Here is a 23,858-nt window from a genome sequence, read left to right as displayed (position 1 = left end):
CTCCTGCGACAAGCCTGTGCTCTTAAAAAAGAGTAAATTTGTGTCCTGCCTCAAAGTTCTGAACTCTCCACATGCTCAGCTTTATGATAACTATTGATGTGTCCAAAAGGAAACAGGTTTTCCTTGCGGTCTGTAGAAGATTGCTAGTCCAAGTCCTTTGGTACAGCCTTTCCCCATTTCTCCCTCCTGGTTTATTACCGCCCTGAGACAAGCCCACTGCAAGACTTCATTCTTTTTTTATGAAATGCCTTGCAGTCCATTTACCAGCACATTGTAAAATCTTATCATAAATAATTAAAACTACAGCTGTCAAAATAAATGGCTGAAGCCCATTTTGGCAATGCTATGAAATATTATCCTACCAAGCTGGGGGGGAGAGATTGTTTTTTTTGCTGCGGTTGCATGCTGGCAGCTAGGAGCCTGGCAGTGCCCTGTAATCAGCAATGAGTTTCCTAGTCATTAGTTCAAATTAGAGCAGCTCTGATGACAAGTCGAATGGCAACTCCAGCTTCTAATGGCTGAGGAAGGTGCAGGCTGACCCTTCTCACAAGCAGAGCGGAATGGTTTATTCTGTCCCGATTTCTGAAAAGAGGAACGGGCACAAAGGAGTTGTATAACTCTGTGTTCAGATGGGTTTGCAGCCGGGAGGTCTGGGGCCAGCAGCGAGCACGTGGCTTTGGTTGGAGAAGCAGAAATCTCAGCAAGAACCGGCAAACTCCTGGGGTCTGGGGAGGTTGCAACCTCCACGTGTTTTGCAGACCACGGTCTCCCCAGTGCCCTTTCTTTAAGCTTCATTCAGACCCACGTTTTCTTGATCTCCTCCCTCCAAAACAGAGCTAGGGAGACATTTTTGTTGGAAGTAAATACACACTAGGTTGGACAAATCCACCGGTGTGATGTGTGCAGGCAGGCTTTGAAATGTGTGCAGTAAGCAAAGGGGCTTAGAGAGAGCAGGGTTGGAGGTGGTAGGAGTTTCCATTTGGGGCTTGCTTAAAACTGCTGGTGGGGGCTCTGGCTCTCAAGGTCTCTGCTCCCAGCAGTACAGCAGCAAGACCAAGCCCTTAAGATCTCCTGAACCTCTGGTTTCTCTCCCAGTCATCGAGCTTACCCCGAGGAGATTTTCCTACCTGATTTCTAACAGTGAAGGTCCTGACCCAGGAGCTGCAGCCGTAGCAGAGATGAATAACTTATGGCTGAGGGTGTGATGTGAGCTCTGGGTAGCAGCTGAGCTCTGCAGGGATGGGGAAGAGGAGTGCTGTGAGCTTGCACAACTTTTTTCACAGGTCATATGATACTTGAGGTTTTTGAAGCCACGGCTCTTGAACTTGAGATTTTTTGAGATGCTCAGCTTTCATTGATACAACAAAAGCTGCGAGTTTCTAGCCCTCATGGTTACAGGGGGAAAGCTTGAAGAAAGACCCTGGGAACCAGAGAAACATAACAAAATTAAAAATAGATGGCATACGGAAAGAGTCTCAGAGGTGCTCCAGAGCTTGTACTTCCTTCCCAGGAGAGAGAAGCATCCTGAAATGGCAGGAGCCTCTCATGGGTGTTTGTCCTGTCCTCCCTGTCGCGATGACCCAGCTGGGGTGGAGGCGAGTGTCCCCCAGTCTGCCGCACGGCCAGGTCTGGCAGAGGCTGGGCTGTCTCTGCCGCACGCCTCTGTCTGGCGGCTGCCACGTGTAAAGGATATTTTGGTATGATAAAAGGAGCAGCTCAGAGGTCCAGGAGCCAGGAAACCTGGGGTTTTGTCTCTGGCCCTGCCACTAACTTGCTGCCTGATCTGCGGTGGGTCACTTAGACCAAGCCACCCTGACCCTGTAATGCCCAAAACACCGTGAATGAGCACTCGGCTAAATGGTTTGCAGAAATACAGGGTACTCGCCTTCGCTGAACACCAAGCTGTATTTTTCAGTGCCTGGCATTAGCTATGGAGATGATGGTAAAACCCTCCATGCCTCTGTTTTCCTTATCTGTGGAGTGAGGATAATAGCATTGGCTCATCGTCATAAATCGCGTTGAGCCCTTCGTCCGATGTGGGAGTGGATGCTTCTCGAAGAACCTCAGGCATTTGGAAGTGTAAGTACTGGTGACAATCAGTTTGCAATTAGTCTTAGATGACTGTAAAAATTATTTCCCCCCTGTATCTCCCTACTGGAGTGCAAGGTCTCATTTTTTGCACGTAGCTATTGCTTTCACTCCGGACCAGGAGCATTTGCTTGCAAAGGTTTTGCCCAGCTCCTCCCCAGCCGCTAAGCAAGCCCTTCTCCAGGTCCTGGACACCTGGGGCTGGACCCACATCTCATGGCTCCTTGTGCCCTCATGGGAGTGACCTCTGGGCACTGCTGACTGGCTGGTAAACGCTGCTGGCTTCTTGGCCAGGAGCATCCCGAATGACTGCTGTGCTCGGATTTCTCTCCCTTCACGGCTCTGGCTGAGCCCTTCGGGTGGCTTTTAAATGCCACCTCCCCTGGGACTTGTTAAAGTGCTTCATCAGTGCCCATCTTCCTCTGCAGGGATGACCTTTAACTCATCTCTGCTGTTGCTACCTGACTCGGATCACCTCGGAAGAAAGGTTGCCATGGCGATTTCATATTCAGCTCAGCCAAAAAAATCCAGCTTCTGTATCTTATTAAATGCTCCCTTTTGAGGACCCTATGCATGGAAAGCCAAGGCCAGGGGTTGCCTGTGTTTGCTGAGGCGAGGAGTTTGGTCACCGGGAGTTTGCCCGCCAGCCAGCGTGGCTGTTCCTTACCCCTTTCCCAAGCCCAAGGCTTTTTTTTTTTCCCATGTTAGGGTAAAAGCTGGGGGTTTTAAGCCATTAGTATTACTATGAAAACACTCCTCTGCAAAATGTCAATCTGCCTTTTCAAGGGATTTTTCACCGCTCTAATCTAAACTGTGCTGTCAAATGTCAGGAGCGGCTGTTTAATGAGGATCAGTTGGAAGCCCTAATTGGATGGGTATTCAATGGGCTTCTTTTTTTCGGTTGTTGTTTTATCCTTGGGACTCTGTTTTCACAGCGATCCTTGTTAAATTTTAGAAGCTAATCTCCATTTAAGCTACAAGCTCAGGGAACCTTGGTCCTTGGGGGCTGCTTGGAGCCACGGCTGTTGTGGGCTTTCACTGAATTCACCCGGAAGGCAGAGAGAAAACCCGTCCAGGATGCTGCTGCAAGAGCAACGAGGACCGTTTTGGGACGTAGGCAGTTCTTTTCTTGCAACACACAGAGAAAAAACTAAGATCCAAAGGCACCAAGGTCATGGGAGTGCTGGAGAAAGAGCTGGGGAGTGCTGGGGTGGTCGGCAGGCTCGGTGTGCAGCAGGGGTGCGCCCGGGGCTCCCTTCTCCCCTGAGAAATGTGCATCCGCAGGGGCATGAGGAAGGGGTCCAGCTCACAGGGATGCCCACTGCGTTTATCTCCAGATGGACTGGGCATCCCCCGCAGTAGGCAGCAAAGCCCTGATACCTTCCAATGCCATGAACCACCCCTTTAAAACAGCCTGAGATGACGCCTGCACGCCCTGCAGCAGCCTCTCCGGGCCTCATTCACTCCCTTCCGTCGTGCGCCAGCGTTTCGCTCCCGTGGCCTCTGTCAGAGGCAACAGGTGCTGCACAAAATTATTTTAGGGCGTCCGTCACCCCGCGCAAAATGCATCGTGCTGTATCGTCTGGGAAATTACAGCTGAAACCCCTCTGAGCCATCCAAACATCATCCCAGCCCAAATGCCAACGTCCTGCGCACCTCACCTCCTGGCGAAGGGTTCTGCTCCCCATCCTCTGCCGTGTGCTGCGTTTCTGGCGGCCAGATGTATCCGATGGGGAAACAGCTGCTCGGCAGATCCCCGTGGCGGCACAGAAGCCCCCCTGCGCTTTATTGTCTTACGCAGCACATGCTTCCGAACAGGAAAACCTTTCCCAAAGGGTTTATTTCTCCATGTGAACTCAGTGTCCTGAACGCTTTTATACAAACAATTGTTCTTTGATTTTCTCCCCCCCTCCCCCGCCCTCAAAAACAATTTCTAGCAGATGATTTTTAAATCATCCTGGTTTCCTATAGTTGTGCTTTTATTGTGTCTTTAATTAAAACCTTGGGAAGACCATAAAAGATGCATCACAGACGCAAGTGTTGCCATACCCTGTTTCACATTGAACACTGGTAAATAAGCACACATCCCGGCAGCACCTCCTCCCTGCCCCCTTCGCCCTGCAGCACGCTCAGGGGTCCACATTTTCAACAGAGCCTTTGGCTAGGAACTGGCTCCTATTCCAACAGACATGTAGCACCTTCTCTCCATCCCTAATTGCATTTCGTTTAACACATGCAATTACCAAAATGACTCCTTCCAAAAATAAACCACAGGATGTTCAGAGCTGCGTGGCTTCTCAGATAGTTTTCAGCCAAGAAATTTGTGCCCTCCTGGTCTCTCCTGGAAAGCCCGGGAGCAGGCTGGCGTGCTTGTAAATCAGCCCCTTCCATAAAATCCTAAGAAAATATGCTGTAAAGCCCGTACTTGAGGCAGGTGAGACACACAGGTTACAAATCATAGTGCCTGCCCAGTCATTTCTAGGCATTTGTTACGGTGTCTTAAGTCAGCAACCTCAACAACTCCCCTGGTCTCCAGCCAGGAATAAAAGCACTGAAGGAAATCAGGCCACAGTAATTTCCCCAAACCACAGAGCTAACATGCATGGTAATTAATTCTTTTAGTGGAGAGAGTTTTTTTCCTGCTATGAACTCTCCCAGGGGCTGACACAATAGCCCATCTCCTTGGCGGTCATCCCACGGCTTTAATCATGTGTCCCACACAATTCTGCAGAAAAACTCAGCAGACATTTTTCCAGCATGGTGCCTGAAACCGAGCTGCCGAGGACCATCCTTCAAAACAGAGATGTGACCTTCTGAAGCGGTGGATGAAATTGTGGTGCCACTGGGCTTGGTGGAAGCTGCCTCTGGACTTCAGCGAGATCAGGATGTGTCCCACCACACGCTGGCTTCTTCATGCAAGGAACAGCATTGCATGCTAAGACCTGGAGTCTTTTGGGGCTCACTGTTTGTTTTAAAGAAAAGAGAGCATCCAAGTCCAGGGCTTGTGGTTAACATAGACCTTGTAGGAGCAAAGTTTATTTTTCCTAGAGTTGTCTTAGTTATGGAAGAACTTCAAGAGCCCTTTCTCCACCTTCCTTGAATTTGTCATTGAAGGTTCTGTGAATTATGCTTGCAAACCTCTTTAAATCTGATCACAGATGGAGCATAAATACCGTGTTATTGAAGTTGAAGGACACAGCTTACTTTCTGGGGAATAATACATCGCATTAAGCTGATACAGAATAACTAGGATGATTTTTGTTTTGTTTTCTTTTAACCATGTTTCCTTCAAAGCTTCCATCCGTAACACAACATTCCCCCACCCCCGTAACTAATTCATTATTTTACAGCAAGTAAAATCAAACAGGAGACAAATGACTGTTGTTTAGTGCCATTAGTTTCAATGGCTTTACACAATATTTGAGTCATTGGCTCGCCTCTTACTTTGGAGGAATCCCAAATCTGGATGAATCTACGCGCATTATAAACCATCCATGGGGCCAGGCCAGGCCTGACTAGCAGATGGAGGTCCATATGCTTTGGCTCTGCACCCATATGGAACACTAATATGCAGTCCAGGAATAGAGCATGCCTCTTCTCCTCTTTTCTAGCAATCTCAAATCCAAAGTCATTTTCAGACACAAGCCGAGCTAAGCAAGTTCATCTGGAACCTGTGCAGCAAGACACTACAAGACTGATGGTCCAAGCATAATATTTTCCTTGCTCTGTTGTTCCTGCTGAAGCCTAAATTGCAACATTTTCTAGAAAGCAGCGTGTCAGGCTTTCCAGAGTGCTAGTTAAAAAACCCATTACATTCCTATAATGTGCTTTAACCTTTGCTGCCTTGGTCGTGGAAGAACATGGAGTGCTTCGTCAGCCCTAGCTGGAGGAATTTCTCCAGGCAACCAAAACAGCAAATAGCTGTGGGTATTTCACAACGCCTGGGAGGTTTTGTTTGCTGGAGGCACAGGATTAGTATCAGATGGCCTGCCACCATTTCAACATAGAGGGACTTAACTTTTATTGCTGGCTGCACTCCTCTGGCAGCGCTGGCAGGTTTGTTCTGGCCAGGCACTTTGGGGGAGGACGAGACCCCCAGCTGCTTTTCGGCATTCGGGGATACTGTTTGCCCTGGTGCCTAATCCTTGCTCAAACTCTGTGTTTTTTCTCCTCGATACAATGCAACAGATACAGCTCGGTCCTGTTTTGAGCGTGTGAGCCGTAAATTCAGTGCCTGCACTGTGCAATCTGAAAAGAGGTTGGTATCTCCTTTAAGATGGCATCTCGCCAACCGTCCCTGGGGTATTCAGGGCTGGGGTGAATGCCCTCCTCCTGCCCTATGCCTCTTTTAGGGGGTTGGAGATGGCTGCTGCTGGCTGGGTGCCAGGGGTTCCTATGCTAACCAGGAGGGAGGTATTGCCATCCATGCTGTTACTCCGTGTTTATTCTCAGCTCATGCACAAGGTCGTGAGAGCATCCCAGTGGGAAGGGTTTGGGGGTGCTGATTGTTGTGATTCTTGTAGAAGTGCTTGAAGATTTGCTCGGAGACGATGTTAAGCAGCTAAATGCATCTGCCTTCAGCTGGATTGTGAATGTAATTGGCATGTGACAGCTTTGCTCGTGCATCGGGCTAGGTTTGATGGAGATGAACAGGAGTTATTCCCAGCTGGAAAAGGAGCTTATTGCCGAATGCCTTGATGTTGCTAATACTGGGAAAGAAGTCCATCCTCTTGAGAGGATGATGACTTTTTTTTTTTGGTTATCATTCAGGTCTCTGTCCAAGGTCTTTCTTTGCATGCATGGGTGACACGCAACTGTCTGGGGTGGGGAGAAATAAGAGGTGTAGTCCATTCCCCGCTGGTGGTGGCCTCTCCAGCCTGGATCTTAAGCTGGGAGTGCTGTAGTATCCACAGGCAGGAGATGACCCAACGTGGAGCTTGGACACGAGCCATCCCGTGATGGCACTGGAGTCGCAGAGGAGACTTGCCATCTCATGGGTGCTTGGTTGTTTTCATAGGGAAAAATAGGATTAAGTAGAGGTGAAGAAAAGGAAAGCTAGAAAGCGTTTGATGTGGTCAAAAGGAGCACCCCCAAAGTGAAATTCTGCTGTCTGGTGCCAAGGGCAATAGAGTAACATTTAGAGATGAAAATATGTGTTAATAAACCATTCGTAAATGTGAGAAACCTAACAAGGAAAGCAAGCAAAACACTGAAAGAGCTAAAAACCCGTGTGGTTTAACAAAGCATTACACTGGAGACCATGGTTACGCGCCTGGTTTTACCTCCTGACGTTGAGGGGCACTCTGGAGCAAACCACTTCCCTGCCAGCCCCTGGGGGCTCTCAAAGCTTTAAGCTTTAATTTCCATAGTTTCAAGCCTCTCTAGCATGAAATTGCATCGCTTAAATTTTTAAAAGGAGTGTGGTGGTCAAAAAAATAACATCTATATATCGAGAGCTGTAGATGGTGCAACCTTTTTGAGAATATTTTGCACAAAATTAAAAATGAATTTGTATGGGGATCAACTGAAACCATTTATGTCATTTAAGGGAGACTGACTGAAATCCACAGTGTTCAGTGTTATTCCCAAGCAGTATCCAAAATGGAATGTAAAAATGAAAACAATTTTCATCACACCTTCAAAACAAAATATTGTGTCTTTCTGGTTTGCAAGACTGGTGTCTCAAAAAAAAAAAAAAAAAAAAGATGATTCAGTTGTTTCTTAGCACTAAAAAAACCTCTTAAGGCAGCTTGAAAAGAGTTTTTCAAAAATTGTAATTTGATTCACAAGGACTATTTGCACTTTGTTCACTAATTGCCTGGGCTGTGATGGAAGCGGAGGATTGATTATTGACCCTGGCCCAAGACCCGGCTGATGAAGCGTTCAGGGGCAGGTGATCATCCCTCCTCCATCCCTCTCGTTTGGCGGCTGGGAGGGATATTGTGCTCCTGCCAGCCCTGCCCGGGCGAGGGGCTGGGGACTGCGGGAGACAGCCGGGGTCCCGCGCTGCAGTTCAGAGGAGCCGCTGCAGCTCCCCCAAGTCAGCTTTAAAGAAGGCTTTAGAAGAGCTTGGCAGCACGGAGCCTGCGGACTCTGCGCCTTGACCAGAGGAGCCGTCCTCTGGGCCAGTGCAAGGTCTCCCCCAGGAGAGCAACAGCCACCTCAATATTTAAGTGTATATATACTTTTATAGGAAGAACAAAAGGGCTGTGCTGGTGCGTTCCTCCTCTGCACGGCTCTGCAGCACACGCACAGAGCAGCGAGCGTGGCGAGAGCCAAATTAAACTTCTTGTCTGAAGGATCCTTGTTCAGCCTGGACGGGTCTGTAATGACAGGTCCGCTCCTTGAGCTTCACTCACCAGGGACCAAAACCACTGGAGTAATCAAGGGGAGAGGAAAGCAGGAGTGAGCATGCGCTTGCCGCGATGCTCGGCAGCGTCGGAGGGTGCAGTGAGGTTTCATGGCTGGGCTGGCTGTTAGCCCGGAGACACAAAGAAGCATGTGGCAGATCTGAAGGCTGGGATGTAACCAAGCGAACCACGATTAAAAAGAAAAGCAATTCAGGCAGCTGTGCTTCTGGCCGCGGCTCGGCTGCGCAGGCAAGACCAGACCCTTATCCCCAAGCTCTTGTAAGGGGGAAATGCACCAGAGGCACAGGGCGAGGAAAAGGACCTTGGGTTCGGCCAGAAGCACCCATTAAACTATTGCCCCAAAAAGACACGCTGAGAAACACAGCCCCAAACTGTGGGCTTAGCTGGGTGGAGACTCAAGTTTACCTCTGTTTTACAAATTCAGGTCACTTGTTACCATCCGAAGGCCTTTTGGCACCAATGTGCCTGACTCATGAGAGGGAGCTCCCCATCCCAGAGCCACCAGCATCGCCAGCTTGGGCCGGCCTCGCTGCTGGAGGGAGTAGTGGGACAGAGGAGCAAAGACCGAAGGGAGCTGCTGCTGTCGTTCGGGGCAGTTAAGTACATTCATGGTGCAACACGTGCACCTGCATCCCTGCCTGAATAGCATCAATACTCTTTTCTTTGTTTCACTCTTGACAACAGAAGAGCCCTAATTGGGCATGAAGAAATTCATCAAGCAGCAGCCTGGTGCAGCCATCGAGTCCCCATAGCATCTGGCAGCTGCCGTGCTGCAGCCCCGCGGCTGCTCGACGGCTGGCGGCTGCCCCAAAATAGCCCAAATAGCATCCACCTACTGCAAGCACTGCCGCTCCCTGTGCAGAGCAGAAGATGAGCCCGAACCCCTGCTCCCGCTGCTCATAAACAGCGTGGGCTTAGCGGCTGGCTGAGTCGCAGGGGCTGGGGCTCGGTGGAGCCAGGTCCCAGCTATTTGCTGGAAGGAGAGATGATAAAGCGTGTTTCCAACTCGAGGAGCCGCTCACAGCCCACTAAAGCAAGGGGAAGTTTCTACATCTTTTTTGTGCATATAAACTCAGCAGGGACCAACCTGCATGGCATTGAGGTGAAATGGGACCTCGGCCATTGTTTTCAATAGCTGCAGGGTCTTACTCTTGGTTTAATGTATTTTTAAAATTGGGGTGAGCAGGAACCATTCAGGGAATAGAAACATCACTAGCAATTTCATCCCCCTGAATAATTTTGCCTATAACTTGCCTGTGCTTTGACCCAGAAGCTGCTTCAAGGGCCCCAGAAATCCCTTCTCCCCTCCCCTTTCAACCCCCAGCACACCCCCGTTGTGCTGCTCTTGGATTCAGCTCAGTAATCTCTGTAAGCACAGAGAGGACATCCTCTGGGACATCCTCCGTGGCTTCGGATGTCCCCTTGGCAGAGCACCGACATCCACCCCAGACGGGCAAATAAGCCCAGCTTTCCCCTCTCATTCACTGGCAAAGGAGGTTACGGGGTCTCCCCATGTAACTGGCATGGCATTTCATGTTCTTGCCCCACTTCTCACCCTTCTAGTCGATGAAAAGAAAAAATAAAAAGAAAACCCCTGCACATTTATTTCATTTCTTGTATTTTTATTTAAAAAGGTTTGCTAACAGCAATCAGTACCGTGGCCCAGGCCCCTCAATACAACAGTTGGCTTTAGCAGTCCCTGCGGCTTCATCCCTACTCTGTCCCTCCTCCGTGCTGGGGACAAACCAGGGAATTATCCGGCTTTAACAACCACTCCTGAATCGCGGGAAGCTCCATGGGATTGCAGACTTCTTCCATCTTGCAGTTTTACTCTTTGTCTCCTCCTGTCTCAGGAAACCCCAGCAGCTTAAGCTGAGGTTCACAGCCAGGTTTAGCTTTATCGTGCAACTAAATTCAAGTAAAAATTGGGAAAAAAAAAAAAAAGCCAGGTTTTAAAAAAAAATACATAAAAGAAATCATTTTCTGGAGTTGGAAAGAAACATCCCCTCGGTGGCAGATTAGCCCACATATATCCGCTATAATGTTGCTTATACCTTAATCTTAGGCATCTTCATCTGACACTAATTAGCAGGCTGGAGGCTCCTACGGGTACAGTAGCTTCTACATCCCAAAACATGAAAGCGAGTTTTTCCTTTTACCACTTGAAGCACTCAGTTTTTAAAGAAACAATGTCAAGTATTTCAGCCCCAAACTGTACACTTTTTAACTTAACACGGCAGTAGGAGGAGGCACAAAGGTGATGAAACCCAGCCAGGAAAGCATCGCAGCGTGTGTCCGAGGCTTGGCTGTGTAGTGTTATTTGCTCTCCCACAAATTAAACCCGAACTGCACTCACTGAACCCCGGACTCAGCCGCATTTTGGCACTGAGCACTAATTAGGAGACAAATAGAGTAGGCTACAGAAGCAGAAAATTAAACAGGCTGATCAGACTAATCTAGTTGCTTCCCTCAAAATCCCCAAAATTTAGGAGAAAAGCAAATGTGGTTATAAAATGTTCCTTTACATTTTGGGTTCTCTCTGAAAAAAAAAAAAAAAAGGGGCAAAGATCATTTCTGTGATGTTCATCACTAGGCAAGCATCCCATCAAGATCCATCTGACATCCTGTTTAACTGTTCAGAGTAAGAGCTAATCGGAGCTTGAAAGAAAGGAGAGAGCGGGACTTCAGGAATACAGCGCTGTATAGTGGTTCTTTGTGGAGAAGGTGAAAATAAATTATTTAGACTTGACAAAGTCCCTTGAAGTCCTGTGGTCTTTCTGCTTCGCTGGGTCTCAGGCCTATCACCAATATTTCAGTGGCTATTTTTGGAGGGGGAGAGAAGGCAGGCTGCTTAGCAGGTAGCATTTGGGAACGAAGAGCTAGATCTACTTATGGTTTTCACGAGCCCTGACAGATGTTGAGTGTCTTCGACGGTGGCTCAGTAAGACACTTAATACTAATGGTGCCGGTTTGCGGCAGCAACCTCCTTCCTGCCACGTTCCAGCGTCTTTGCTCCTTTCTAAATTGCTCCTTAGGAAAGGAAGAGAAAATACATGCTCAGCATCCCCCTCACCGTCCGCCCGGCTCAACGCCGATGCGCCCGTTCTCTGGAGGCCCTCACATCTCCTCTCTGAGCAAATGTCACCGGGATCAGCTTAGCGCAGATCCCCACCTCCTCCTGGAGATCAAGCTGCAGCCCAGGAGGCTTCTCTCTTGCCTCTCCGAAGGCTGCGCTCAGCCCGGCGGTCCATGTTTCGGATGGATCTGTGTGCGACTCTGCCGGGCACCGGTCCCTGCTGGGCAGGAGACGGGTCCTGCCCGGTGCCACGGGCAGTCCCTCAGCTGTGAGAGCCGCCAACAAACCTTCCCTGCCCACCCCGCTCCCTGCCCCTTCCCCTCCCCGCCACGAGCACGGGGCCAAGAACGTGCCTCGCTGCAGAGCGCCAGCGCCGGCGTCCTTGGCCAAACAAACTAACTACCAACCTCGGACCAGTCACGACAAATGGCTTAACGTTTACCCATCACCTAACATACCCTCAAAAACCAAGGCCATCTTCACACCTTTTGGACGTAGGTAGAACACCCTTCCGAGCCCAGCAAGCCCACGGCAAGGGGTCTTGCCCAGGCCAGTCACGCCAGATGCTCCCGCATCTCTCCTGCCCCTTCCTTGGTGAACACCAAACAGTTATAATACTCAGGTCAATATATATAGGTACCACGTATATATATTTGTGTCACTGTTCTGCGCATTAACAAAGACAACCAACCCCACCAGGCACCACTCGTCCTTTCCGCCCCCTCCCCTTCCTCCCGTGGCTGTGCAGGAACGCGGCCGGGGACCACCCTACGTGGCCCCATCGCACTCCCCCACAGTCAGCTTCAAGGCTCCCTGCTGGTGCAGCGTCTTTAAGGCTTTGAACTCCAAGGGCATGGTGTGCGGGCTGGCCTGCGAGGTGTAGCCGTACTTCAGGCTGTCGTAGTAGTGGTACTTGACCGGGTTCTGGTTCTGGTCCAGGGGAAAGGGCCAGAAGCCGTAGAGATAGATCTGGTTGCAGAATCGAGTGGCCAAGGTGTACATGAGGAGGCCGGTGGTGGGTCGCTTGATGTGCACCTTGTTCGTTAGCCAGTACCTGCAAAGGGAGAGTAGAAGAAAGCGTGTTATTCCCCTCCCAATGAAGCTTGTGTCTTGCACATTTTCCTTCTCCAGCCTCTGACTGAGATACATTGGTGATTCAAAATGAGAGGTTTCTGACTAGCAGAAGAGTTCTCCATGCCAAGAAAAAGCCTCTCTAGGGATTGCTTCATGAATAAGCATCCTCCTGCTCTCTGTCTGGCGGTTACATCACACTTGTTGCTATGGCATTGAAGCATCTCATGCCTCGGCAATCCTTTATGAAAAACAAATTGCTTGCAACGGTGGCCTTCAGTACTTCAGCCTACAATTATCTTCCAATCAACCTAGGAGATCAATACCACGGACCAAACATCCACATGTCAAGTAGACTCCAGCAGCCCCTCGAAGCAGACATGCTCTCACACACATACGCTGATGATTTTCATTGATGAATGAAGATTTTTACTCTGACAGTAAACACAACAGGGCTGTAAAAACGTTTGCCTTGGAATAAAGGGTCACCAGGCTGAAAGAGCTAAAACACACTGCTGTGTTCCCGTCACACCCAGCGATTGCTGCTGTGATCCTGGACCAAAATACACCACCGTGCTCTGCAACATCAGTCCATGAGATACACAGTACGGCATACTGCAATATATAATATCCGATACGGAGGTCAGCTGTGCTCACTGCTGAAAAGTGCGTTAGTTTTTATGAGAGATGGCAAAAAAAAAACCAGGGGAAGGAGGCACCCTGTAGCGATGCACGAGCTGGAACGGTATCAGCAGTTGTATTTTGGGCTGCCGATAAAAGTTATTGCAGCATCAACATCCTGTAAGAAGATGTTTCCAGTATTTATTGCACAGGCAATTTATCTGGTTTGCTCAGCAGAAAGACACTGTCAGAGGAGCAAAATCAGAAAGAAGAAGGTCCGGGGGAGGTAGAAGATGTCCCCCCCGGGTGCACTCCCTTCTCCCCCAGCACGTCTGATGCTGGCGCTGCCCCGCAGCAGGCAGGGATGGTGCGGGCCACCGTGTCGCAGCCCGTTCAAGCCCTCGGATTATTTTTAATAGATATTTCAAAGGGCCTGAGTTCAGGTGAGTGACTGGCAGCGCTTTGGATAAAAAGCATGAGGAAGCGGAGCAAAGCACGTGGCATTTCTGTGCTCTCACCCAGAGGTTTGGGATCCTAAGCTGGGTCCCGCTGTCGCACGTGGAGCCACGGGCAGTGTCTTGCTCATTCGCATTTTCTGCTGGGCTCCTGAGGGTCTGGCACTCCGACAGTGGGAACCCTTGGGAGAGCTGAGTCTTAATGCTGCAAATTGGCTTTTCACAAAAGCCATTAAAATTTAGCAACCAAGGCACAAGATGTACTTGCTTGTTCTCAGCCAGATAAGAGAAAAATTGACTTTTCTGGTGAATCAAATTCTGAAAGCAGAGTGACCACCTTGGCGTGTGCAGGAAGGGCATAGCAGGGTTTGCCGGGGACCCACATCCCAGGGGTGTCCAAGCACCTGTAGCTTTAGCAAAAGACAAGTACGATGTATCGGGGAGGTTCTCCTTGCCTGACTTATCTCCTCGGCATCCAGCATGAAAAAGGAAAACAAGAAACAGGGGGAAAACTGGTGAGAACCAGGATCTCAGAGGCATGGCATCAGCATTTTCTGGGCTTGCCCAGCCCTATGGGTTGGGCTATGGGGACACAGCAAAACTCGCTGCGGTGCCAAGGCAATCTTCTCCCACAGGTAGCCATAAAACAGCCTCCTTGATGAGTTTACGGGTGAGCACATTACACCCCTGGCGTGCAGAGAGAAATGAGAGATTATCACAACCATTTAACACTGTGAATTAGGGTATCCTCATGCAGCAGGGAAACTACCTGGGAAGAACTGTCAAGCCACATTAACCAGCTGGCTTTGGGGGAAGAGAGCTGTCTGGGTTTGTCCTTTAGCCTTAAGACTCTCCTTTTATCAATTTACCAGCTGGAGCACAGAAAGATACTGGTGACCTTACGCCTGCCCAAAACACGAACTTTTTGGTTTTGTTGAGAGGCTGTAAAAACCCTACGAACGTACAACGACCTTGACGGCATGACGAAGTGACCCTTGCACACGGGTACAGGACATTCATGTGACCACCAACGTTTCAAGTATATTAACGACGACAAAAACGAGCTGGGTCAAACACAGAAGCGCCCTACAGAAGCACGCCGTCCTCTGCAACCCAGCACGCGCAAAGAGCCTTACCAAGACCAACAAGCATGCACACCCAGTACCCAAAAGCAGCCCTACTAAAACCAACCTGGCGTATCCACCTCAGCACACGCAGCTAGTGAGCACTCACTCAATAATATTGGGGTAGGGAACAATGACAGTTTCAGTTTCTTACAATAAAAATTAAAAACCTGGCTCTTTTATCTGTATTTCCCTCTATTGCAGGCATGGCATTGCAAAAACGAGAAGGATAACAAACCTCGCTCCTACAGCATCATAAATTCTCGCTGCTGGCTGCAGCTTTGGGAGGGGGTGATGGACTCCGGGCTCTCCCAGCCCACCCACACAGATGACATACATTATATATAATGCCCAAACCATAACATAGGCCATGCCACAGCACTTGCAATTTGTTTTCTGGACAGTGAAGGTGGGAAATCCTCCAGTGAGGTCTGGGGAATACTTTTTAATGACTGGTTTGTGATGGGAGCGTGGGAGCTGTGCAGGAAGATCTCCCTCTTATCTCTCCCGCCACTGGCCAACTGAGACAGCGGCCACATTCCTGGTGTAGGAGAGAACAGCTGGGGATGGAAATAAAACCTAATTAATTCTGCAAATCCAAATGAGGTTGTCCGGGCGCACATGGGATGCTCTGTCAACAGCGCACCTTTAATATGTGAGGTCTGGGATTTTAATTAGGAGGAAAGATAATCTTGAAGCGGGCAGTAATTATTTTTCAAATTGGCTACACCAATCACCATAACTATTAACTGCAACATTCTATGGAAAGAGATAGCAATTAAAAGAGAAGAGCAAAGAGCAGTCCTGAAACCCAATACCTCCTTTCTCAGAGCTGCTCTCACAGTGTGGACCTCCTTCAAAAGCCAATGCTGTGTCATTTCTGGAAATAAATCCTCAGGGGTGGAAGCGGCTACAGAGACAGGCTGGTGCCTGAGCAGGATGCAGCTATGAACAGGAACCGTGGTGCTGTCAGGCAAAAATTGTCCAAGACAGCTCTTGTTTCAGATCATGATAGTCACAGATGGAAAATGCCATCAGATCTTCAAGGCCATCTTTTGTAAGGAGGCAGCCTAGACACAAGCCCTAGCACCTATTTGAACTAATACTTGATGGCAGCCAAGGAGAGAGGCTTCCAGAAGAGCAGCTCAGAGAGTCTTGTCCTAGCTGGTAGGTGGTTCTGGTTGCTCCTCAGCAACGTAGATTTTCCAAAAGGTTTCCAAGAAACTTAAGAAGTCTCCTAAGCAGAACCGCATAGCACTGCTGCCGGCTGCCTGACCATCGGTGTGTGCCTCCTGCGAGGGGGCTGCACTGCAGCCACAGGGGAAGCGACTGCTGTATTTGGACCTTAAAGCCCAGTGGGAATCCTTCAGGAGACAAAACTCTCTGAAACTGCCCCTAGGAAGCCGCAGCTCCCACTCGCAGTTCCCAGCCGAGCCAGGGAAGGTGGCAGCCTCCACGTCGCACATCTGGAGCACGCACCCCACCGCGCTGACAGCGCTCATCCTCCCCCGGCATCACCGAATGCAGGGAGCAGAGCCCGGCCTTGATTTGGGCTGAAAGGCTGGGTGCAGATCTCCCCCCTGCAGGCAGTGTTTGAGGACCGCTAGCGAGGGCAGGGTCCTGCTCTGTGCTTACCCATCACCTCCCGACGTGTCTGAGAAAACACTAAAGTAACTTGTACCCTCCAGGTAAGGGTTAACGTGCAGGGTAAAATGAACACAAAATCCATCGCCCTGACGAAATGAATAAAAACCTGAGGTCAATGAAGAAATCAAGTTTCAGCAGTATCAGCTGCATTATTTAGCGATACAAATCAGAATAGCTGAAATAATGCAATTTCAGACCCTTTTAAAGCAGCTTATTCATGACAGTGTGATACAAACACAAGCTGTTGTGGAGGTGCTAGTCCTTGACTGTCAGAAGCATATTATCAGTCTGCCACACGCATCCTGCTCCCATTAATACTCACGAAAACCCAGCTACAGATAATCAGAGCGAGTGCCCCGACAGTGCCCTGCACTCACGCTGGTGCGGGCGGGGACAGGACCCGCGGTGCGGGCAGGGCACAGCACGTCTCCCGGCTGCTGGGTGCACGGAGGTGAAGTGCTGGAGCCCAGGGAGCAACCGCTATCCCGCATCCAGCTTCTCCCAGCCCTTTTCTGTCCGACTATCCAGTCCCCTCTGTCACCTCCACCAAAATAGCTGAGAGCCATGTACTGTGATGAGATCTCTCAGGACGGGTAGGAGCGGGCAGGTCCCCATCCAGATTAATGCTAACGCTGACTCCAAAAGCTAGATCTGGAGTCAGAGTTGGGCTTTATCCCCAGGCTGGGCACAGCTCAAACACCAAATCAAGCCTCTACATCCAGACTGGATCTGTACCGTGTGGCTTGGGTCTGGTTTTGGTGACTTGGCGCAAGCAAATCAATGCTGAGTCACGGCTAAATAACTCTTTTTTCCTCCAGGTCTTGAGCTCTGCGATGCCCTTTCAAACACACATGGTACTCAACACTCACAAGTTAAAGCATTTCCAAACAGAGAGAAGAAGAGGAAAGTAACTGGGAAGAGGATTACCCTATTTCTTTCCCCTTTCCTTCCTATGCCCCTCCCCTTCTTCTGACCAAGAAAAAACTAAATCTTCTTCCCGATTAACCGGAATAAATTAACTGTCTTGGGGTCCCAGTGCAGACACACCACAGCTCGGGTACAATGTGCCTCAAGTGCAGAAGGGGTGAGAATAATTGCTCACACAAGGATGTATTTGTGGGATACCCACGGACCTAACCCACACATGGCTTTATGGGGCGTTCGCAGTCCCCCACATCCTACCCCAGTCACGCACTTGTGAATGGTTATTTCCACCCCCTACACCCTTCGGTCATCTTCATCACAGAATCACAGAATCACAGAATCGTATAGGTTGGAAAAGACCTTTAAGATCATCGAGTCCAACCATAAACCTAACACTGCCAAGACCACCACTACACCATGTCCCTAAGCACCTCATCCAAACGTCCTTTAAATACCTCCAGGGGTGGCGACTCAACCACTTCCCTGGGCAGCCTGTTCCAATGCTTGATAACCCTCTCGGTGAAGTAAAATTTCCTAATATCCAGTCTAAACCTCCCCTGGCGCAACTTGAGGCCATTTCCTCTCGTCCTATCACTTGTTACCTGGGAGAAGAGACCGACCCCCACCTCTCTACAACCTCCTTTCAGGTAGCTGTAGAGAGCCATAAGGTCTCCCCTCAGCCTCCTTTTCTCCAGGCTAAACAACCCCAGGTCCCTCAGCCGCTCCCCATCAGCCTTGTGCTCCGGACCCTTCCCCAGCTTCGTTGCCCTTCTCTGGACATGCTCCAGCCCCTCAATGTCTCTCTTGTAGTGAGGGGCCCAAAACTGAACACAGGATTCGAGGTGCGGCCTCACCAGTGCCGAGTACAGGGGCACGATCACTGCCCTGGTCCTGCTGGTCAGGGAGCTCACGCTCCCTGGTCGCTCGCGCTCCTCATCCTTCACCTGAGCACAGGACCACTGTCCTTAAATCTTCTGTGGGACCAGAGGAAGGGCTTTAAGGCACGAGTCCCTGGGGGCAGATATTTCAGAGGAGCCCCTGTAAGTGTAGAGGGACCATAAGGGGGGAATCACGAAGCAGCTGGTTTAGAAACCCCACAACTGGGTGACGCTGGCTAATCAACAGCAGAACCGATCTCGAGACAGACAGTGAGAAAAGATCGAGCTGGCAGAGCTGTGAAAAGGTAAAAGAGGCAGCTTAGGTTTGATGTGTTAGAGAAAAGAGGAGCCCGTGGAGGGATGCAAAAGAGCAGGGTGATGTGATCAAAGCAACAAGTTAAGAGAATAACCTGCACACGTGTGTCCTGCATGGCTACGAGCAAGGCAAGGCTGTTGGAAAGGATGCGGCATAATCAGGATGCCGGGCAAAGAGGGACCGGGGAGGGTTTCCACCATGGCTCACAGATGGGAAAGACAGCGTCTGAGCAGCATTGCCCTGACAAATCAGCAAAGGCTTAGATGTTGTTTGGGTGTGAGGACCCAGAGAGACATCTGAGGCAAAGATGAATCCACCTTATGCCCCACCAGGCTGCACGTCTGAGGATACGTGGCAGAGCTGCACTATGCAAGCTACGGACCCTGAGCGAGGCGATCGCTGTCGTGAAGAGCACACGCGAACTGTCATGGCTATTTGGATGTTAAACCTAACGGGAGACCTAGCCAAGGAGCTGGAAGATTTATTGATTTTTTTTGTTGTTTTTTTTCTTTCTAGAAGCTCTTAACAAAATCTTATGGGATTAGAATTGGTTACTGCCAAGAGACCCTTGTGATGGACACAGTGAGAAATGCTAGACTAGATTATACAAGGCAAACTGAAACGTGTCCATGAATTCTCCGCAAAGAGCGATAGTCAAACCTCCAGACACAATTATTTTCCCTTGCTTCCTGCATTTCATGTTATTTCTCTGACAAAAGCTGCTTGGCAATAGGGATTACAAGGCTTTTTGGAGACACTAACAGATGACTTATAAGGGGCTCGCTTGCTTCGCAGCCAGGAGATGAGCACTGCACTTGCCGGATGAATTGCTCAGGAGACATTTTATAGTATCGCTCCAAAGTGAGTCAGGCACCCCCGAAATGTATGGCACCGTCCCCGTCCCCGCGAGCTGGCTCCCTGCCACGGCACAGCTTTCCTCCTCAGCCTTCGGTAGTGACACGGCTTCCTTCTGAGCTCCTCCATCGAAATGCTGATGGCTCTCTCCCCTCCTGGCACGAAGACGGTGAGTTTAACCGTGTAAGAAGAGCCTCTGTCCTATTGCACAGATTATCCAGAATCATCAACACAAAAAGCTATCAGCAAACATTTAAGGCACCCTCACAGCTAGGAAGGTGACGTCTCGAATGATGCTGTTAAGGACAACAAAACCAAATGCTTTTTACTTATCTCAGCAATGCACACTCTACAAATGCCCCAAATGCACTGAAAATTACAGGAAAAAATGCTCAATTGCCACTGAAATGCATTCTGGTCTGGGGGAAAGCAGAGCAGGACAATAAATACTGTGGTTCAAGGAGGAGTCAAGAACTCACAAATGTATTTCACTGGTAGTGAAGGAAGAAAAGGCAAAGCTTTTGTAGCCAAATTGAAGTTGGCTGAGATGCTAGCCTTTGTAGAAAGTGCTATTCCTTGAAAAAAATAAAATATATAAAAGACTGTCTTGGCTATTTCTTTGTGATTTCCAAATCAACTTAGGATAGATTATAAAGAGTAGCTTTATCCAGCAAAGAAGAAGATGGGACATCTCTGCAACTGCAGCCCACTGCAGCACAGAGGGATGTGCTGTGGGGCTTTGTGGATTATTGAGTCTCTGCTGCTTGCTACACGCCACAAAATGTATTCGTTTCACAGATCTCAGATCTGTCAAAGAAAAGTGTAACGCTACAAACCAGCATGTTCCGCAGAGAGAGCTGGAGAGACAGAGGAAGCTGTTGGAGACCATATCCCTGTAACAGCAAGGAGCTCATAAGCACAAATACAGGATCATTGTAGGAATTAGACAGTGCCACAGACCATGAATAAGTAAACTCCTAGTGATTCTGGTCAGTTTGACCTGAGGAAAGACTCCTTCTTCATCCCAAACTACATCATATCAATTACCCTGAGGGACAAGACAACCCTACAGGTACCTGAGAGACTCCCTATAAAGCACCAAGAGCACCAGCATACCCCCCGGGCTGTGGCCAGTTCATTCAATACTGCCTGAATCACTCTTAAATCCATCCAAGTCCAAACCTGAGAAGGCTGCACCGAGGAAAGGGTTAACATTGACTTCCCCCAGAACAGCACAGCCCTTTGCTCCCCAGCCCTGGGTGGTCCCTCTGCATGGCTCCTGGGCCAGGCCACAACACACTGGGTAGGCGTCGAAGTGCTCCCATCAATTCTGGCTTTCTGAGGGGGCTGCAGTTTTAATTATATTAATCGTTAATTAGTAGGCATCCTTGTTTTCCTGCTAAGTGTGAGAGCAGGAGGGCAGGTCAGGCAGCAGCTCCCTTGGCTTAGAGGACAACCCCTGACGAGGATTAGCTCTGTCTTCTGCGGTTGTAATTGAATTAGTGCTGCCTCAGTGCAGCCATGACCCACCTTTCCCTATTGCCCCACAGCACGGTGACCAGCCCAAAGGACAGGATCGAGGTCTTGGCTGTAGCTCAGACTGGGTACTTAGAGCCTCTCATCAGCATCAGCCAGTGTCCGACCACGTGCTAGTACCACATCCATCCCAGACACTCACCAACACTGGCTACTTCACTCGCTTGCTGGTCTGACTGGTCGCATCCCTCTGAGCCTCAGTACGTTTTCAGAAGCCCAAACCCATGTTCCTTGCACGGGACCCCATTAAAACCCATGGGGACACTATCACAGGCAAAAGGAAGACACTACTCCAAGCCACGGTGCATGACTCCATGCACCGAGAGACAGTGCTGAACCCTTGGGCTTGCCTCCAAATCCCTGCGTCCCCTCCAGCCAGGCACAACCTGCCAGCCACCGGTGGTGGCTCCAACAGTGCTCTGTGGAAGATGCACAGGGACAATCGGAGTGCCAGCCAGCCCAGCTGGACCGCGGGGCTGCAGCACAGGAGGGCCAGGAAGGTGCCGTGAGCTGGAAGATAATCTCAGCAGCAGAGCTTAACAAGGCATCCTCCTCTTCTCCCGCAGGAAAGCGATGCCCAGCCCGTGCCAATCCCTCCGCAAAGCTTCCTACGGGAAGTTTCTGGCGCTGGGAATGGTTGCCAGCACAGGATTAGCAGCCTGTTGATTTAAAGGGCTTATTACAGGAGCTTAATTCTATTTTGACAGATGAAAGTAAGTCAATTACAGCCAGAAATAGGTCAGAATTTGGGTTGTGAGTTTTTTTTTCCTTCTCCCCCTCCCTGTCTGTGAGTTGTGGTATCATTTACTTCCCTTTCTTTACCTCGAAGCCAGCTTTTCTGTAAAATGTCTCTCCGGCCCAGGGAAGCCTCAAACACAGGCATTTGGGGCAGACATGGTTCTTCTTGCCCATGATTGCTGCCTGCAATGCACCATGACACCAGAGCCTCCACTCCTCCCAGCTTGCCTGCAGAGCCACCCTTCACACCCCTCTCCCCGGAGCACCCCCTTAGGCTTGCTCCTGTGCGAAATGACCCCAAAATCTGTCCCGTGCCCACCCCCTGCACTGACACGCAACCTGGGACAGAGCAACACCCAGCATGGACCAACTGACCAGAAAAGCTCAGGCTCACAGTTGTGTCGGGGAAGAAGTGCTTGAAGTGATCAAGAAACATTACTGCTGAGGCTTAGAGGTGGGAGCACCAGCTACATGAGTGAATTCCCATCCCCGGAGATCAACAGAGGCTAGTCAGGATCGGAGAGGACAACTACTGCCACTAAGCCATCTCCAGCACGAGCCACCGCCTGGCTAGACTCCCTAAATGCCTAATGAATCATGACTCTCCCCAGAGAAATAAAGCAAGAAAGCAAGAGCCTACCCTGTCCCCAACCTATTTACATGGAAGTCTCACCCCTGGAGCTCTTTTTCTTTTATAACCTTCCCATCCCCACCACACCTGTGTCTCCCACATGCCTGAAATTGCAATAAGGGAGCAAAAAGACCCCTTCCTTCCCTCCCAATAAATCCATTCACCACCCCCCTGCCCTATTTATCTGACCAGCAGAACCAGACCATGTCAGTCCCTTCCCTGGGCTGGTTATTTAAGATGAGCAGTGCAGTTAGTACCATTACAAGAGCATCCAAGCTATTCATGAACAGCCTTGGTCCTCTGTCACCACCGAGCCCGTCCAGGCTGCCACGAGCTCCCTGACCTGAGGAGCTGTGCGAGATTTGCATGTGTCACTCAAGCACAAGGTGACAAACCTTGTCACTAGCTCAGCAAACCACAACACACACACATTTCTCCAAGGAGAGCCCTAACTGTAGGCTGGGGAGTTATCATGGTGACACCCAGGCTTACAGCCAGCAAAGTTCTGCAAGACTTTGGCTCACCATACTGCACGGCTAAAAGACCTCACACTCAAAGAGCAGAGCAGGGAGACCCTGCTCGCGAGGTGGACTCCAGTTCTCATCTAGGGACCAGCCACCGCCCGTGGAGTCCTCCTCACAGTCTGCAGAAAGAAACAGCTCGCACCGTTTGCCTCCAGCACAAACCCATCAATCGCCCTTCCAGCTCGGGAAGCTGATGAAATCCTGGCTCCGAGCACGCCAGAAATTCTCTCACCCTCGAACAGCGTGCAGCAGGCGCAGCGAGGGGTAGGCAGTCCTGACGTTGATGTGATGCTTCAGGATAAGCTCGTTCACCCACTCCACTCGCTCCTTGCCTCCCTTGGCCATGAACGCCGGGATCCAGAGGATGCTGCCATTGAGGCTGTGGAGGCGTTGCAGCAGCTTCTCCCTCCAAGTCTCGTTCACCAGGTCCTCGAAGGCCCGTTGGATGACCGAGGGGTTCATAGTCACCAGGTCTGTCTTCATGCCCACGTCCTGTGAGTACTCTTGGACAGGGGCCAGATTGCACCTGCGAGGGGAAACACTGAACAGCCCTTTACAATGGACGTGAGAGAGGGCAGTGACAAACATGAGGGGTGTTTGATGCCAAAAGCTGGGGCCAGTGACAGGTATGCCCATTCGCCCTTGCTTTTAGGAGGAGGAGGAGGAGGGAGAATGAGTCTCTGCAATAAATTAGAGAGGCTCTGACCTGGTAATGATGAGCCATCTTAATATCAGGTCATCATTCCTCAACATGCTGGCACGGATGCACATGTTCCTCTAGGGCAATGCTAATAACAGACATAACTTTGGTGTCTGGTGGGTGGGTTTGTACAGATCGGTATCTCTTCTGGTGCGGTTCAAAAATAACACGTAGCGACAAACCTCCCGTCTTCGCTGCCACGACAGATTTGAAATGAAACGGCCTTTCCCACGCAAGGAAAACGCTCGCCTCTTAATTCCAGTTCTGCTGGGTTAATATTATCCCAAGTCCCTTTTCTCCTCC

The 23,858-nt window shown here is 50.0% G+C and overlaps 1 protein-coding gene across 1 annotated transcript in view; it reads right to left on the bottom strand.

Moving 5' to 3' along the window:
* Positions 1-11,867: 11,867 nt before the first annotated feature.
* The window catches only part of ST8SIA2 (ST8 alpha-N-acetyl-neuraminide alpha-2,8-sialyltransferase 2), a 33,307-nt gene continuing 21,316 nt past the window's right edge, over positions 11,868-23,858 (bottom strand). Inside the window, exons 5-6 of the mRNA XM_075504211.1 lie at positions 23,088-23,381; positions 11,868-12,589 (exon numbers count right to left, since the gene is read on the bottom strand). Coding sequence (XP_075360326.1) covers positions 12,304-12,589; positions 23,088-23,381 — 580 coding nt within the window. The 3' untranslated portion in view covers positions 11,868-12,303. The remainder of the gene's footprint in view (positions 12,590-23,087; positions 23,382-23,858) is intronic.

This window comes from Mycteria americana, chromosome 6 (assembly GCF_035582795.1).
Source record: "Mycteria americana isolate JAX WOST 10 ecotype Jacksonville Zoo and Gardens chromosome 6, USCA_MyAme_1.0, whole genome shotgun sequence".
Classification (NCBI taxonomy): Eukaryota; Metazoa; Chordata; class Aves; order Ciconiiformes; family Ciconiidae; genus Mycteria; species Mycteria americana.
This window is presented reverse-complemented; position numbering and strand designations above follow the sequence as displayed.